We start from the raw sequence: 14,833 nt of genomic DNA on the forward strand, positions 1-14,833 counted from the left end.
ATACACATAGCCTACAACTCTTTTTTTTTTTCTTTTTTTTTTCTACAACTCTATTTTTGTTTTGTAAACCTTTGAAATATGTAAATTAAGCATCATCTTTTAAACATTTAGCTTTTTATTTTACATTTGCTTAATAGTTAAGGCTGTCTCTATTAAGTAAGACTGTATCTATTACCTAACATAACATAGAACTATTGTGTATTTTTTAAACTCATAATCAACAAAAGATTATATGAAATGTTTAAAATACAGCTCTGTTGACTATTACCTTGGATGTAATTGTGTCCAAATCACATAAATCTTTTCAAAGTGGTAATTAATGTCTGTAATAAGTCTGTACACTCTAAAAAATGCTGGGTTAAATACAACCCAGTGCTGGGTAAAACAGGGACAAACCCAGCGCCTGGGTTGTTTTGACCCAGCGGTTGGGTTACTACCCAGAAGGTTGGCGCTGGGTTTGTCCCTGTTTTACCCAGCACTGGGTTGTATTTAACCCAGCATTTTTTAGAGTGTACATTGTGCTATAAGGTGTCCCCTTTATATTAGTCAGACTAAGTGTAGAAAAATGAGCCTGACCCACACCAGGCCCAAACAGACAATCTTTTGCACAATTAAGAGCTTAAATTCTGTCTGATTTTGTATTAAACACACCCAAGGCCACAGTCAGCATTCATTCATCAAGCATTTTCATTCTACCACTGCTTGGACCTCTTGAACTACAAAAGTAGCTAATTCATGATTATTATGATTCATTAGTCTTCGCAAACATTCATCAGTGAAGGACCGAAGTGAGTCAGGATTATTACAGACACTTTGTCTCCACTACAGTGAATGGGTTTCCAAACTGCATTTGTGGAGAGACTTAGAGCTTACAGACTACCGGATAGAGTCTTCCTCAAGATGATCTAAAACTAATTTTGGGCATGTTAGAGCATGAAGTTTGTGTGAAGTGCATAATGGTAAAGAAATGACTTAGGATGAGACTAACAAAATATTTTAATACTATACAGTACATTATTTTCTTTACAAACACAGACAATAAATACAAAAATAAATATTAAATAAAAAGAGCTGAAATAAGACATGTAAACATTCATCCTATCTTTCAAAACAGGAGGATGTCTGTCAACAATTTAACAACATATAACATTTACTACTAAACTTTTTACATTTGTAATTGTACATCCTTATATCAGACTTCAACCCCTCACATTTGGCAACTCTGTTTAATATGTGGAATATTATGGCAATATATGGGCACTACAGTAATAAAGGTTACTATCGTTGTACCCTTGATAGTACCCTAATCATCAGACCTGAGGCAGTAGTCACAATATTTCAAAACAGACCATCATATGTCCACCGTGCGCTTAATATGGCTTAAGTTAAAACAGAATCACAAAGAGCATAAGGGTCCATCTGACATGTAAAAATATTATATAAAAAACAAAATATCAAAACAGTAAAGTGATTATATTCCCAAAGGGAGTCCGTTTCATTTAAGGAGGGCATTCTGGTCTTTATTCAGCCAGCTTTTTAAAGTCCAGTCCAGAGCAGTGCTGCTTCACTCAACAATATCTTTCACACAGCAAACAGATCCAGGGTCGCCGTCAGGTCTTGCAGGCCCAGAATGCTGTAGGCTATTCTCTTCTGATGACCTGGCAGTCGTACTCCAATGTTCCTAATGTCCCTTTTTGAAAAAGAAAATAGAGAACAGGTTAGATAAGGACATAGAAATTTGTAACTGGTTCATTTTGTGATTCGTTAATGCATGTAAGTAGGCATGCTTACTCAATTTTCAAGCGCAGCACCTGTTCCATCGTTTTAATTCCAGCCAGGGCAAAGGTTTCTCTGTACTGGGCCATCTTGATGGATTCCAGCCATTCATCCGCTGACCTGAAGGGGGCGCCATCACTACCACTAGTGCTGGGTAGACGAATAGAGACACTGTGGGGGAAAAGATATATTTATTAAAAATCTCAATATAAAGCATTGTAGATTTCTTCATTATAACTGAAATAACAGTTACAGTTAACCGTTTCTTACCGTGGGTCGATACTGGCAATGGCAGAGAGTGACTCTGGGTTGCGAAGCAGCTTCTCGAGCAAGTTGACGATATCAACAAAGCGTGGCCGTTTGGAGCGGTCCTGCATCCAGCACTGCAGCATGAGCTGATTGACCGCAGATGGGCAGCCCATCGGTGCCGGCAATCTGAAGCCTTCGTTTATGGATTTCATCACCTATGATCAAACATACAAAGAAAAAGGTAAAACTCATGTTCATAGAGGACTAAAAACTTAATTGGTTTTTAGAACATTGCTAAGGCATTGCTAGATGGTTATTTCCTGGCCCAAGTGGAAAAAAAAGCCCACAAAATTAATGTCAATGATCCCTATATATCAGTGTTTCTCAACCCTGGTCCTGTGCGCCCCCCAACACTGCACATTTTGTATGTCTCCCTTATCTGACACACCCATTTCAGGTCCTGGAGTTTCTTCTAATGAGCTCATGAGTTGAATCAGGTGTGTTTGATTAGGGAGACACACAAAATGTGCAGTGCTGGGGGGCGCCCAGGACCAGGGTTGAGAAACACTGCTATATATGGTCATTTTGTGTTCACCCAATTTAGGTTAAACTCCTAAAGTATGAGTAATTAGCAATAATAAATAAAAGAAATGTCCCATACCTCATGGTTGCTCATGTCCCAGTAGGGTCTTTCTCCAAATGACATCACTTCCCACATGACTATGCCGAAACTCCACACATCACTGGCTGAAGTGAACTTCCTGTATGCTATTGCCTCGGGCGCTGTCCAGCGAATAGGAATCTTTCCTCCCTAAAAGAGTAAGAGTTAAGGTTTGCTCAGTATTTTGTTATGTTGAATTTTATATCAAAAATACCTATATTAAATCATTTTAGATAAAAAATAAGAGATATTCATTTTCAAAATCATGCATTCATATAACTTACAGTAGTCGTGTAGGTTCCCTCAGGATAGTCCTCCAGCACTCGTGACAGGCCGAAATCTGAGACTTTACACTCCAAGTTGCCGTTGACCAGGACATTGCGGGCCGCGAGGTCCCGGTGGACGTAATTCATGTCTGAGAGGTACTTCATTCCTGCTGCTATGCCATTGAGCATTCCCACAAGCTGGTATGAGGAAAGGTCCCCATCATGGTCCTGTGGAGCAAAAAGAAACAGATTAGTGATTCTGCTCGATCATAGCAAAGGTATTAAACATGAACATTTGCTGACAGAAACATACCCTTAAATACTGATCTAGAGCTCCATTCTCCATGTACTCTGTGATAATCATGGCGTCTTTGACTGAAATAATAGGTAGAAGAGAAGATCCTGTTAAAACATGTACTGTTTTGTGGAATGGTATTCTAAAGTACTGGAAACTATGATTTGACAGTATGATTCTTACATTTAGTGACAACACCCTCCAGACGGATAATGTTCTTATGGGAAAACTGGCCCATAATACTGGCTTCACTAAGGAAGTCCTGCCTTTGCTTCTCAGTGTAGCCTGGCTTCAGGGTCTTTATCGCTACTGTGACCTCACAGCGTCCTGGTATCTTCAGAGAACCACGGTACACCTCACCAAATTCTCCTGTAGAACAGTATGGAAACACATTTGTTAATTAAAAATGTAAATTAAGATGCAGAAAAGACACTTTAAAGGGTAAAACATGGCAAGTGACTATTTTTTAAATACCTGCACCAAAGCTGTTAATGTTAACTAAAACTGAAACTATAACTAACTGAAATAAAGCCAAATTAAAATAAATCTAAATATTACATTATAAACTTTAACTCAAACTTTGAAAATGAGAAATGTTGCCTTGGCAGTTAATAAAAACGTTTGCATTGAAGTGGAATTAATTCATTAAATTAATTATTAATTAAATTAAATTAAAATTAAAATGAAAAAAGGGAAATAAACCCATTTATAAATATTAAAAAAAATTTAAATGACAAAAGCACATAACAAAAATAAATTACAAAGAATAAAATACTAAAATAAATGAAATACAAAAAGATTTAAAATATTATAATAGGATACAATTAATACTAAAATAACACTGACCTGCACCAATGACTTTCTGCTTGGTGATATGACTAGGATGAATTTCACTGGCAAACTTGAGGACAGCCGCACAGGGGTCTTCATATGTATGGGGATCAATGTAGGTCTTCAAAGGCAGGAGTTTTTCTGTAAAATAAATAGGTAGAGTTAGACCTTGATTAAATGACACCCACTAGCTTTGAATATATATATATATATATATCAAGTCGATATATTGATTATTGCGACAGGCCTATATATATATATATAGGGATTTTCGTGCAAAGCTATTGCTGATAGCATCAAACATGACATCTTAATGCCAAACACATGAATGCAAAAGGGATTCAATTCATTTCTTACCTGGACATGAAAAGTAATCTCCATCTACCCTCCGTCGGACATGGGAATTCAGCCTCCTGATGAAAGACCATTCAACATCACATGTGAGTTAATTTAAGCTCCTATCTTGATGATATCTTAAATGAGAATGATTGTGCATCAAAGCTGGAATGTAAACAGTGTGGGTGAAGCGACTAAGGCAAAGTTGGGAAATCCTGCTCTGTGGTTGGAAAAGAGATAAAGAAGAGAATAGAATGGAAATAGTGAGACCAGAGAAACGTCCTCTAACCTTTTGTGAAGGAGCAAAATAACCACCACAATCAGCAACATGACTCCGCCTCCAGCAATGGCTCCCATGACAACCATGGAACTATTCTGTGTCCGAGATTCCGCTAATGAAAATAGAACAAAGAGTTATCTTTACTCATACCGACAAACATTGGCACACCACCCACAGCCTATCACAAACGCATCTAAATTATGCACTTTTATACACAAAAGCATTCAAAGACTAAAACGAAACGCCCACTCGTGCATTCGCACGCACTCACCGAGAGCCAACGTCTCAAATTCAAGCTCGGTGCTGTGGCTGCTGGGATGGCCTTCTGCCGTCAGGGTGTGAACGCGGAACACATACTTTGTTCCTGGTAAGAGGTCATTAATCTGCACAGAGTTCTTCTCCAGAACCAGAACGGTGTATGTGGTGACGTCCAACTCTCCAGGATCCTCCTATGAAACAATGAGGAGAGGAAATTGAATGTTTATTCCAAAATGGTAAAGGCCAAAAACATGGAAAGGCCATGGAGAGAGAAGGAGAAAGCATACAACATAAAGTCAACTATATTTACTGAAGGTTTCACAATGTCAAGGCTTTGCTATGCTGTTGCTGAGGTGTTCTGTATTACTAGGGCATTGTTAAGTGGTTGCCAATGTGTTCTAGGTGGTTGACTTCAGTCCCACCACTCAAGTCTCTATGATATTCATATTAAAAAAAATATAACTTAAGATATTCACCTTCTTGCGGTACATGAGCTCATAGCGGGGGGAGTTGTTATTCTGCACATGGTGGTCCACAACCCAGGATAAAGTCAGACTGCTGGTGGTCCGATCTTCAACTCTCAAATACAGCACCCTCGGGCCTTCTAAATAAAGAGACACAATTCATCAGTATTTTGGCTAACCATCAATGTCTCAATTTACATGTAAATGCCATTTGATACACCGCATCTAAAGCAGGCATGACATGTGATCAGTTCTCCTTCATGTTCATCTGTTAATCTTATCGAGCCGTGACAGGCAATGAGGTGTACTGGGTAGCTCCGCCCACAAAGAAACCTCATTGGTTCAAAATTCAGCAATACATTATTTTCACTACCACTGTGGACAGAATTATTGCTTGTCCCTCATAGTGCAATTTAAACTTAAATTCTTAATATCTAACCTGTGAAGTGAAGCACTGTTGTAATGCTAGCCGTGGCTCTCTTTCGACTGAACTGGGACACGCCACTTTGGGCCTCGACTGTAAATGTGTAGTTCACATGAGGATCCAGCTCGCTAACCACAACCTCGGGGTCTTTCAAGGCCGTCTGCGCAGGCTCAAATCGCACCCTCCCACCACACAGCGAACACAGACCACCCTCACAGCGCTCGCACGCCACACTATATGTGATATCGCTTCTGCCGCCAATGTCTGCCGGTGGGCGCCAAGTCAGCTGCAAACTCCCCGCAGTCGGGAGAGGCATGTATACCAGGTTTTGGGGAGGGCTAGGCAGAGCTAGAAGAGCAAAACAAGATATGTTTAGAAACAAGATTAAAATGCAGAGATTTAAAAAATGGTTTCTTAAGATCAAACAACTTTGTAGAGGAGCAAAGAATATGTATTCACACTTACAAGAGCAAGGAGCAGAGTTAGGGTCCATAGGGGCCCGGAAGAAGCCCTCCATGCAGGAGCACAGCAGTGCTCCATGACCCGAGCGCTTGGTGTTTTCTGGACACACTTCACATGGCTGGCTGGAATCTGTGCTCTTGTAGTAACCCGGTTCACAAGCTTTGAAAAAGACAGAAAAAACAGGTGAACATGAGACATTTATCAATTAAAAGGACATAGATTCACATCACAGTTTCTTTATTTTTGCATAATCACAACTGCACACAAATAGAGCCACTCAAGATGGTGCAACTAACAGGCAACGTACAACAGGCATTCAAACATTCAACAAACAAAAAACTGATCACACTTCACAATGCAACCGGAAGATGCTTTTAAATAAATCTAGTCAAACTGGTCACCAACTTTTGTGTAGTCACTTTATGACTAATTATATCTGCACTGTCAATTTTAGTGGCAAAATACTGAAAGAAAGAGATTTGAAAAATGCAGTGAAGCACATCTGGATGTCCGTTGGACAACACAGGATGTCGGAACTGCAAGCGTCAATATAAGCCCTCTGGTCTCCTCTTCTCCTCCTTTCCTTCCTCTGCCGAAGGATGAGGACATGCTATAACAAACACAAAGGGAAGAAACTCCGGAAACAAGGAATGGAGGCCGGGATTGGGGGATGATAACAATTATTAACAAAGGCGGCCGAGAGCAATGATTCAGAATCACATGCACGGACTTAAGAAGAGGCCGGTTCTGATAGGTGTACTATTAATGGGCATGAGAAACTCACTGGCTTGCAAAATCACTGTGAATATAGATTCCACAGAGCTGAGGAACTTCCTTTGAGGGGAGTTTGTCCCCCCTGGGGCCCGTCTCTCAGTGCTCCCCTCAAACAAAGGGCCGAGTTTCAGATTGACAACCGATGGGAGGTGTGCGAGTGTGAGCGTGAATGGGTGTGTGAGGATTGCTGACAGAAGTTCTCCCACTGGGATTTTACATTGGGTTTTGTGTATTTGCTCTGTGTATAAGGGTGGACGTCTATAGGAGGGGGTCCGCATAAGAAAAGCAGCCCTTCTTTATGCATTTTATTTGAAGCCAGAACAAGAGCGGGAAACTCCCACTCTATTCCTCTAATCTTCATGTTTGTGTCTACTGAGAATGGCAAACGTGAAATCGGTCTGAATGAATCCAAATTTCACCAAACGCCAAGATGCGTGTCAGCCATGAGTAATAAGTCTGATTCAATATGTTAATGCTGTTTCCATGGGAACTTTGTGTGAAATATATTTAGAAAGTGCTTTGTAATGTGTGACTTGCTCATGGCACCACTGACAAGTCAGGATGACCGATTTCACGAAGAAACTATTTAGGGCAATGTTGTGTTGGTGGACAGTCAAGGAGCCATCAGAAACAGTATGTGAGGAAAAGTGACTAAGGCCATTTTGCGTACTTGTGCCACGTTTATGTTCCCACAACCACTTAAATATGCATGACACAAATGATTGGCAGGGCTGATAAGACTCCAAGTCTTTGGCTGGTGAACACAATACACAAAGGGAATAGTTAATGCCCTTTGGGTAGAAAGGTCAACAGTTAGAATAGCAGTTTCGCCGACACAGTAGTCCTCAACAACGTGCGAGAGCAATCCAGTGGCTTTTAAAGAAAACGAATGGTTTAATGTCAAGAAATGTTTATGCCAGCATAAATATTTAATAATTATTTTTATGTTATGGCCTATAAATAAAATTCTATTTTAATTACCACTTTGAATAAATAAAAAAAAAAATTAAATGTGAATTTAAGAATCACAACACTAAACATGTACAATCTGAAAACTAGATATTCATTTTGAGTTTTAATGATTAACTTCACCTTTAACACACCCTCATCTACATGTCAAAATAGGGAAAATGAGAAAGCACAATTAAATATGCAATATTGGCCAATACTGCTAAATCAAAATATAAAAAGTAATTAAAAATTATTACAAAAATAACATATTAATGATATAACATTTATACGTTATTCATGTAAAATATAGACCACACTGCTCTCTAGGTATTAGTAGCAGCACTGAACTACTACATAACTTCTAAAAGTTCCCACCTTCTAATTAAACTGGATTAAACATCTATTAAACTGGAGCTAATTTTAAAAATGATTATGGCCACTTCATGTGACAATGCAATTAACCATATACTCTTATATAACATTATAAAAATAAAACATGACATTATAGTCAGCTATTATCCAACATTTCTGGTAGACTGGTATCAAATTCACAAGCGGTGGAACACTTGTGATCTCCCCCGAAACTTCTCAATTCCACATTTCTCTGGCTAACCATTCAAACGAGACCCCTTCCCCCCATCCCAGCCCGGCAACTAACCACAATTGTCCCCAACATACACTGACAGGTGGCGATAAGCTGAACAGAACAGCAGTCATGTAGAAAACCACTCGTAAAACTCCCATGAAAACAATGACAACAGCAACTTCATTGTTTCGACGGTTGTTTGGGGTTAAGAACCCTCTTTTACATTGAATGCTTTGAGGCATCACTCTGTGGAGAAAAATCCAAACCAAGTTGAATCAAGAGGTATGGGGAAAGGTTGGTAATTACTATAGTCTTGGGTTGATGAACAAATTACAGTGTGAAACAATCATTTACAGAAGAAGAAAAGAGGCTTTGTCAGAATCAGAACTGAAAGAACCGCAGGTTGGGATGTCTGGACATGTACTCCTCATTCCTGAAACATGTCATCACAAAGTCAACAAGATACCAGTCTCCATTACATCTCCCCATGAGCTATTTCATCGGGTCATCATTCATCACACGTCTTCCAAAGGTGTCAAAACATTTAGCATGTCTCCTGGAAACTACATTATGAAGGAAATGTGTGGAATCTGCCCTTTTCCCAATAACCCCGAATGCCTTCAGATATTCTGTTCTTTAACGTCCGTTTCAGGTGCAGGTTCCTGTAGGGCTGCCAGAGGCCAAGGTCTTTAAAACATGCTTTCCTGAGATTGCCCTTCCTATATGGCTCTTTTGAAAACTTTTTTCCAGTGATATCCTTTTTTACTGCATGTTCAACAAACGTGCCCTGCAGTTGGTCTGCAATGTGTTTACCAATGGATAGATTTTAATTCCTTTGGTTTTACGTTTTACAGTAACGTATAAATAGCGTGTCTACTCAAAACCACATTTTCCCACAAATACAAAAGGTGTCCAGAGAAGTCCAGCCCAACCTTTAATTATACGATGACTACCCTAGACAGACCTTGGGCATGCCAAACCTTCTCTGTAATCTGCGGTGAGCTGTTGTCATGGTAACACACTTACACATACAATGTAACACAGATAATGGTAGCTCTGCCCATTGAGTCATATCAGCTGGTGGAGGGTATGGGAAAAGTGTAATACGACCTTGGGGGAATTCCTTGAAACAAGTTGGGAAAACCTTAAAATGTTGAAACTTAAAAATAATCCTTTTTTGTCAGAACTTGTTATAGTGGACCAATACTAAATATGCACTTAATGTATGAATGTAGCTATGTTAGATAACACCCTGAACCAAATTTGAGGGGAAATGACTTCATATATCCACTAAAAAGAAAAAAATTGGGACCAGTTGGTTAAGTCACTGGCTGATAAAAAGTCAAATTAGTTCTTTGTTTGCAGATCTTATTATCTAATGAAAAGCATTATAGCTCTTTATTGAAGACTAACCCTTTCTCCCAAACACGTTATTTAAGTTCTATTCAAATGCGAGATATTTGAGAAAGTCCAAAGGTTAAAAAATCTATGAATGCAAATCATACCACTGTAACAATGTACATACACTCCTGAACAATAGTACCCTGGTATCTTCACACTTCCTTCCCAAAGCACTAAGCACACATGTAGAAATAATACACCAGCAGGTGAAAGGGTGTGGACACGGCTGACATTCCATTTGACTTGAGTCATATTTCTGGCCTCTCACAAACTTCTCAGACAGCTCTGTGGCAACCACAAAAATCTTGCGAGCTTCCCAGAACACACCCTCACCCGACAACACACTTACCATCTGCCCACCCACAAAGACCTGCAGTTGTTCCCAAATTATCTTCAACTTGTGCAGAGTTATTGGCTCAAGCAATGAAATAATGTAAAGTATATTATAGCGATGGACCGATTCCGATTGTGTCAATCTACATTTAAATATTTTTGTCTAACTTTTGGGATAATGACAGTCTGATTGTATATTCAATATTGGCAACCAATTGGCCTTTAAAGGGATAGTTCACCCAAAAATGAAAATTCTGACATTAATTACTCACCCTCATGTCATTCCGAACCCATAAGAGCTTTGTTCATTTTTGGATCACAATATTTTTTGATGAAATCTGACAGCAACGGAGCTACCACTTTCAAGGCCCAGAAACGTTTTAAGGACATCGCTAAAATAGTGACGTCAGTGATTCAATCGTAATTTTATGAAGCTACAAGAATATTTAATGTGTGCAAAGAAAACAAAAATAACTTTATTCCTCGAAGACTGACACGGAAGAGACGAAATTGTTGAATAAAGTTGTTATTTTTGTTTTCTTTGTGCACAAAAAGTATTCTTGTAGCTTTGTAAAATTGCGATTGAACCACTGATGTCACATGGACTATTTTAATGATGTTCTTACAACGTTTCTGGGCCTTGAACATATCAGTTGCGTTGCTGTCTATGCAGGGTCAGAAAGCTCTTGGATTTCATCAAAAATATCTTAATTTGTGTTCCAAAGATGAACGAAGGTCTTACGGGTTTGGAATGACATGAGGGTGAGTAATTAATGACATAATTTTCATTTTTGAGTGAACTATCCCTTTAAGTAAAAACCCACATCAATTAACCACTATTAAATTAGCATAAGTTCAACATATCACTGAAGCACAGAACCCTACTAAACAATACACATCAAAACTCACCTTTGCAAGCATCTCCAACAGCTTGGTATCCTGCTCGGCAGAGACACTGGCCCACAGGAACGACCCACTCTCCCTCAGCGGTGCAGTACATCCGAGGAGCAGCTTCTCCAACCACCACTGCGTCCTTCACACAGGTGCCCTCCACCTCCGCCAGCGCTCCTGACGCCACCTGCTCAGGAAAGGCGGCCAGACTTCTCATCGTGGCTGGGCAGGTGGTGTAGAACACCCTCAGCCCCAGGAGAGCAACACAGCCCCCTAAATCCTGGAAGGCAAGGTAGAAGCCCCTTCTGGAGAGTGGCCCGATGCTCTTTGTCTCAATGTTCACTCGCAGATCAGCTCGGCCCCCTCCACGATTTGCTGTTACCTCGTCTGGGGCTACTGTGGCTGTCTTTCGAAACTGGCTCTTGCGGAAATTTGTGCCAACATCTGTGTCCGTTTCGCTTAGATAGAGGCCAAAAGTCTCACGGCAGGAAGGTGACGAGCCACCAAACGAGTTGCAGTCCCGTACGATAAAGCGGAGCTCTACGGATACACGAGAGACATCGGGCCTGCGCTGGATAAAGGTCGTACGAAGCCAGTTGTCTTGTTCTGTGTCACTGCCAACATTGCACACACTGTAGGTGTAAAGAAGAGAGCCGTTCACGACTGTCTGGACAACTTCCCACTAAGAAAGATGGAAAAAGAGAAAATATATTAAACAATTAAACTTTTTTTGTTTTTTAAAGGTGAAGAATTTTATTTCTGCATTGCAAAATTAAGGACTGGTTTCGGTCTCATCCCAAACTCATGCCACCGGTTAAGTTAGGCTTGTCGGGATTCTCAACAAATAACTGAAATATCCCAATATCCTCTATTCCAAATGTTAGACTAACACACGACATTCTGAATGTGGGAATCACACCTTTGTAAATCTATCTCATTAGAAGGGTGTGGGAGACAAAAAGCAGGCCTTTGCTCTCCTCTTTCCCACCACGCTCTGACTTGATACAACTCCCTTTTGACTCGACTCTTCAAAAAGTACTGAAATAGCTGACAAAATAAGCGTGACCTCAAAGGGTTTTGTGGATCCAGCAGCTGAGTACTGTAGAGCTGATAGAAGCCTTCACGACATCAGGGAATGAAGATGACAGGACTAGCTTCGAAAAGACTAATTAAACACTTTAGCATGTGAGCACGCATGGTCAGGGGAAGTGGTGGAACCCTCGCGGTACATCTTTTGAGAGGTCTTTGTGTGGCTGAAGAGGAATTCACAGTGAATTCTTATAAACCAAAGCTTAAAAGAAAAAACGTGGGTTGTGTACTCTACAGCCTATAACCAGAACTTATTCCTCCTCAATCCTTCAGAAAGGAAATATTTAGACACTCCGGTGCAAAACAAATATGGTACACATAAAAATATATGAACTTCATTGCATTAAACAGCAAAATCTATAACAGAAGAGGCATCTGCAAACAACTGATCTGACATTTTTTAGAATTAACTATACATTTCTGAGTCATATTGACAATCACTATATATGAAATTTTGTTTAAATAGGCTACTTGTGGCATCTGGCAAAAAAAAGGTTTTTTTTTTTCCTAATCCAATGACGTTCATATGTGGCTTAGGTGTCCAAATGCTTTTTGGAGCTGCTGCACATTAAATATTAAATAAAAATGTAAATATATATATTTTTTATAAATCTAAAGAAAAACAAACATATCTGGAAACAATATATATTACAATATATATATATTAACTATATTATAGGTTTGGATGTTTAAAAAAAGCGACTGATTACTTAGCTGTCAACTTTAATAGCAGGAAAAGCTTTTTAATGGATTTGAGGATATGACTCATTTTGATTGGTGTTTTAGTGCACGAAATGACACTGACTCATGCATCCATGTAAGCTCTTTAAGATGTACTCAACGAAACTGGACTGAAGGGAGTCTATTCATGGATCTTAATGTCGGGTATGGTGAATGTGCAGGGAACAGATAAATGAATAAGACTCACCCCTTCTTCATTCGGCCAGGTTAACCAACCTAATTCACTTCCGGCAGCCTTCATATCAAGTAGCACGTCTAAGAATCATATAATATTTTGTTACATTCAAAGAAAATAAAATAAAAAAGTAATTTACTTATTTAAATGTCGATTTGTAGAGGAAAAATAAACATATAGATAGCCTAAATATGTTTCGAAATATTATATTAAAATCTAACCATTACGATTTTGTCCACAAATAATACATTGCATTCATTCATAATACAGCAATTATAAATAGAAACGTGAACTCTGAGTAGAAAGCTTCAAATTAAGAAAATCTCGGTCTGTACTTACGTTCTTTTGACTGGATCCCAATAAATACGTTGTTAACGAATAAATAAAAAAATAAGAAATGAAACTGAGTGCGTCTGTATCCCATTGCGTTTGTCAAATTAAACTTTTTGGTCCATGCGATACTCCTCCGACTCCGGCATGAAGAAACTTAGTAAGTGTTGTTGAGGCTTCATTCATGGATATGGGAAGTAAGGTGACTCCGCCCCTTGGAATGCGCTCCATATATGGCGCTAGTGGGCGTGTCCTGGGACGCGTGGGTGCTTTGAGTGACGGCCCCCACACCTGTTCAATGAGTTTCGGATGTTTGCCCACGTTCATTTGCACAATAGTAATTTTAGACGATTGGGTACGGTATCAGTTCAAAGAGAGGGCTTTTAGTATTCCCCTCCTTTGAAGCTAATACCCAGGTATTTATTTTGCAGACTGCAATTAGTTTCATGTTTTTATGCGGTTCACCAGGAATTTCAATAGGCTTAAACGCTAAAAAATGTTAGTAATGGTTATTAACAGTGACTGAAAACGATTTTAAAATGTTCACAAATTGTGCTTTACATATCACTGAGAGGTTATAGGCCTATTTATATATTGAAAATACACTTTTCCAGTTGCAGTTGTCAGGATAGAGTTTTATATAATGCTTTTATGGATTTGTAAAGATTTTTTCAGCACAGGGTAAAGTGAAAAATGCTTTCAAGCATGAACTGAAACTAAAGCTATAGGTTGATGTGGTATAGGGCATACTAAAGCACACTTAAAGGGGTCATATGATGCAATTTCAAGTTTTCCTTTCTCTTTGGAGTGTTACAAGCTGATTGTGCATAGATAAGATCCGCAAACCAACCATCGCTATTTTATTCCCATGACAAGTTAAAGAAGGGGTCAAGTGGGCTTGCCTCAATGAATGAATAAACTGCTAATGAGTTGAGTTGAGTATGAATATGTAGACAGCGAAATAGGACAAACAAAAGCATCGCCAGGCAACGCAAAGGAATGCTTGAGTCAAGTCTCCTTTGTGCTGCAGTCTGTCAGAGTTCCTTGACCTGGGAGTCAAACACAAGCTGACTTCTTCTCAAGAGCTTTGGAGGCTGCCTGCATTGTGAGAGCAGCTATATATATTCATTAGACAGACAATGAATGAAATACCTCAGCTTTAATTCTAGACAAACTCAAGCAGGGATTTATGTGGCAGGGCTCTGAACAAAATCCAGACTCAGAGAGTTTTTACTGGCATTAATATTAAGACTAGCCTTA

The 14,833-nt window shown here is 39.3% G+C and overlaps 1 protein-coding gene across 1 annotated transcript; it reads right to left on the reverse strand.

The window, feature by feature from the left end:
- Positions 1 to 1,007: 1,007 nt before the first annotated feature.
- On the reverse strand, positions 1,008 to 13,765 carry LOC107667034 (ephrin type-A receptor 2-like). Its single transcript, XM_016458614.1, has 17 exons — positions 13,583 to 13,765; positions 13,256 to 13,323; positions 11,257 to 11,920; positions 6,306 to 6,461; positions 5,856 to 6,188; positions 5,429 to 5,556; positions 4,966 to 5,143; positions 4,704 to 4,806; positions 4,436 to 4,491; positions 4,094 to 4,219; positions 3,431 to 3,616; positions 3,266 to 3,327; positions 2,971 to 3,180; positions 2,687 to 2,836; positions 2,047 to 2,240; positions 1,792 to 1,947; positions 1,008 to 1,690 (listed from the first exon to the last, which is right to left on the reverse strand). Exons 1-17 carry the CDS (start codon positions 13,665 to 13,667, stop codon positions 1,582 to 1,584), a joined length of 2,964 nt encoding a protein of 987 aa, XP_016314100.1. The 5' UTR covers positions 13,668 to 13,765; the 3' UTR covers positions 1,008 to 1,581.
- Positions 13,766 to 14,833: the final 1,068 nt, after the last annotated feature.

The sequence above is a fragment of the Sinocyclocheilus anshuiensis genome, unplaced genomic scaffold (genome assembly GCF_001515605.1).
Source record: "Sinocyclocheilus anshuiensis isolate Anshui unplaced genomic scaffold, SAMN03320099.WGS_v1.1 scaffold615, whole genome shotgun sequence".
Classification (NCBI taxonomy): domain Eukaryota; kingdom Metazoa; phylum Chordata; class Actinopteri; order Cypriniformes; family Cyprinidae; genus Sinocyclocheilus; species Sinocyclocheilus anshuiensis.

Bases quoted from the DNA above. Each gene is read 5' to 3' on its own strand.
- LOC107667034 (XM_016458614.1), bottom strand. From the start codon at position 13,667: ATGGGATACAGACGCACTCAGTTTCATTTCTTATTTTTTTATTTATTC. The intron at 4,807-4,965 runs GTGAGTGCGTGC...TATTTTCATTAG, and splicing joins ATTTGAGACGTTGGCTCTCG to CGGAATCTCGGACACAGAAT. The intron at 3,181-3,265 runs GTATGTTTCTGT...TTTGCTCCACAG, and splicing joins CTCTAGATCAGTATTTAAGG to GACCATGATGGGGACCTTTC.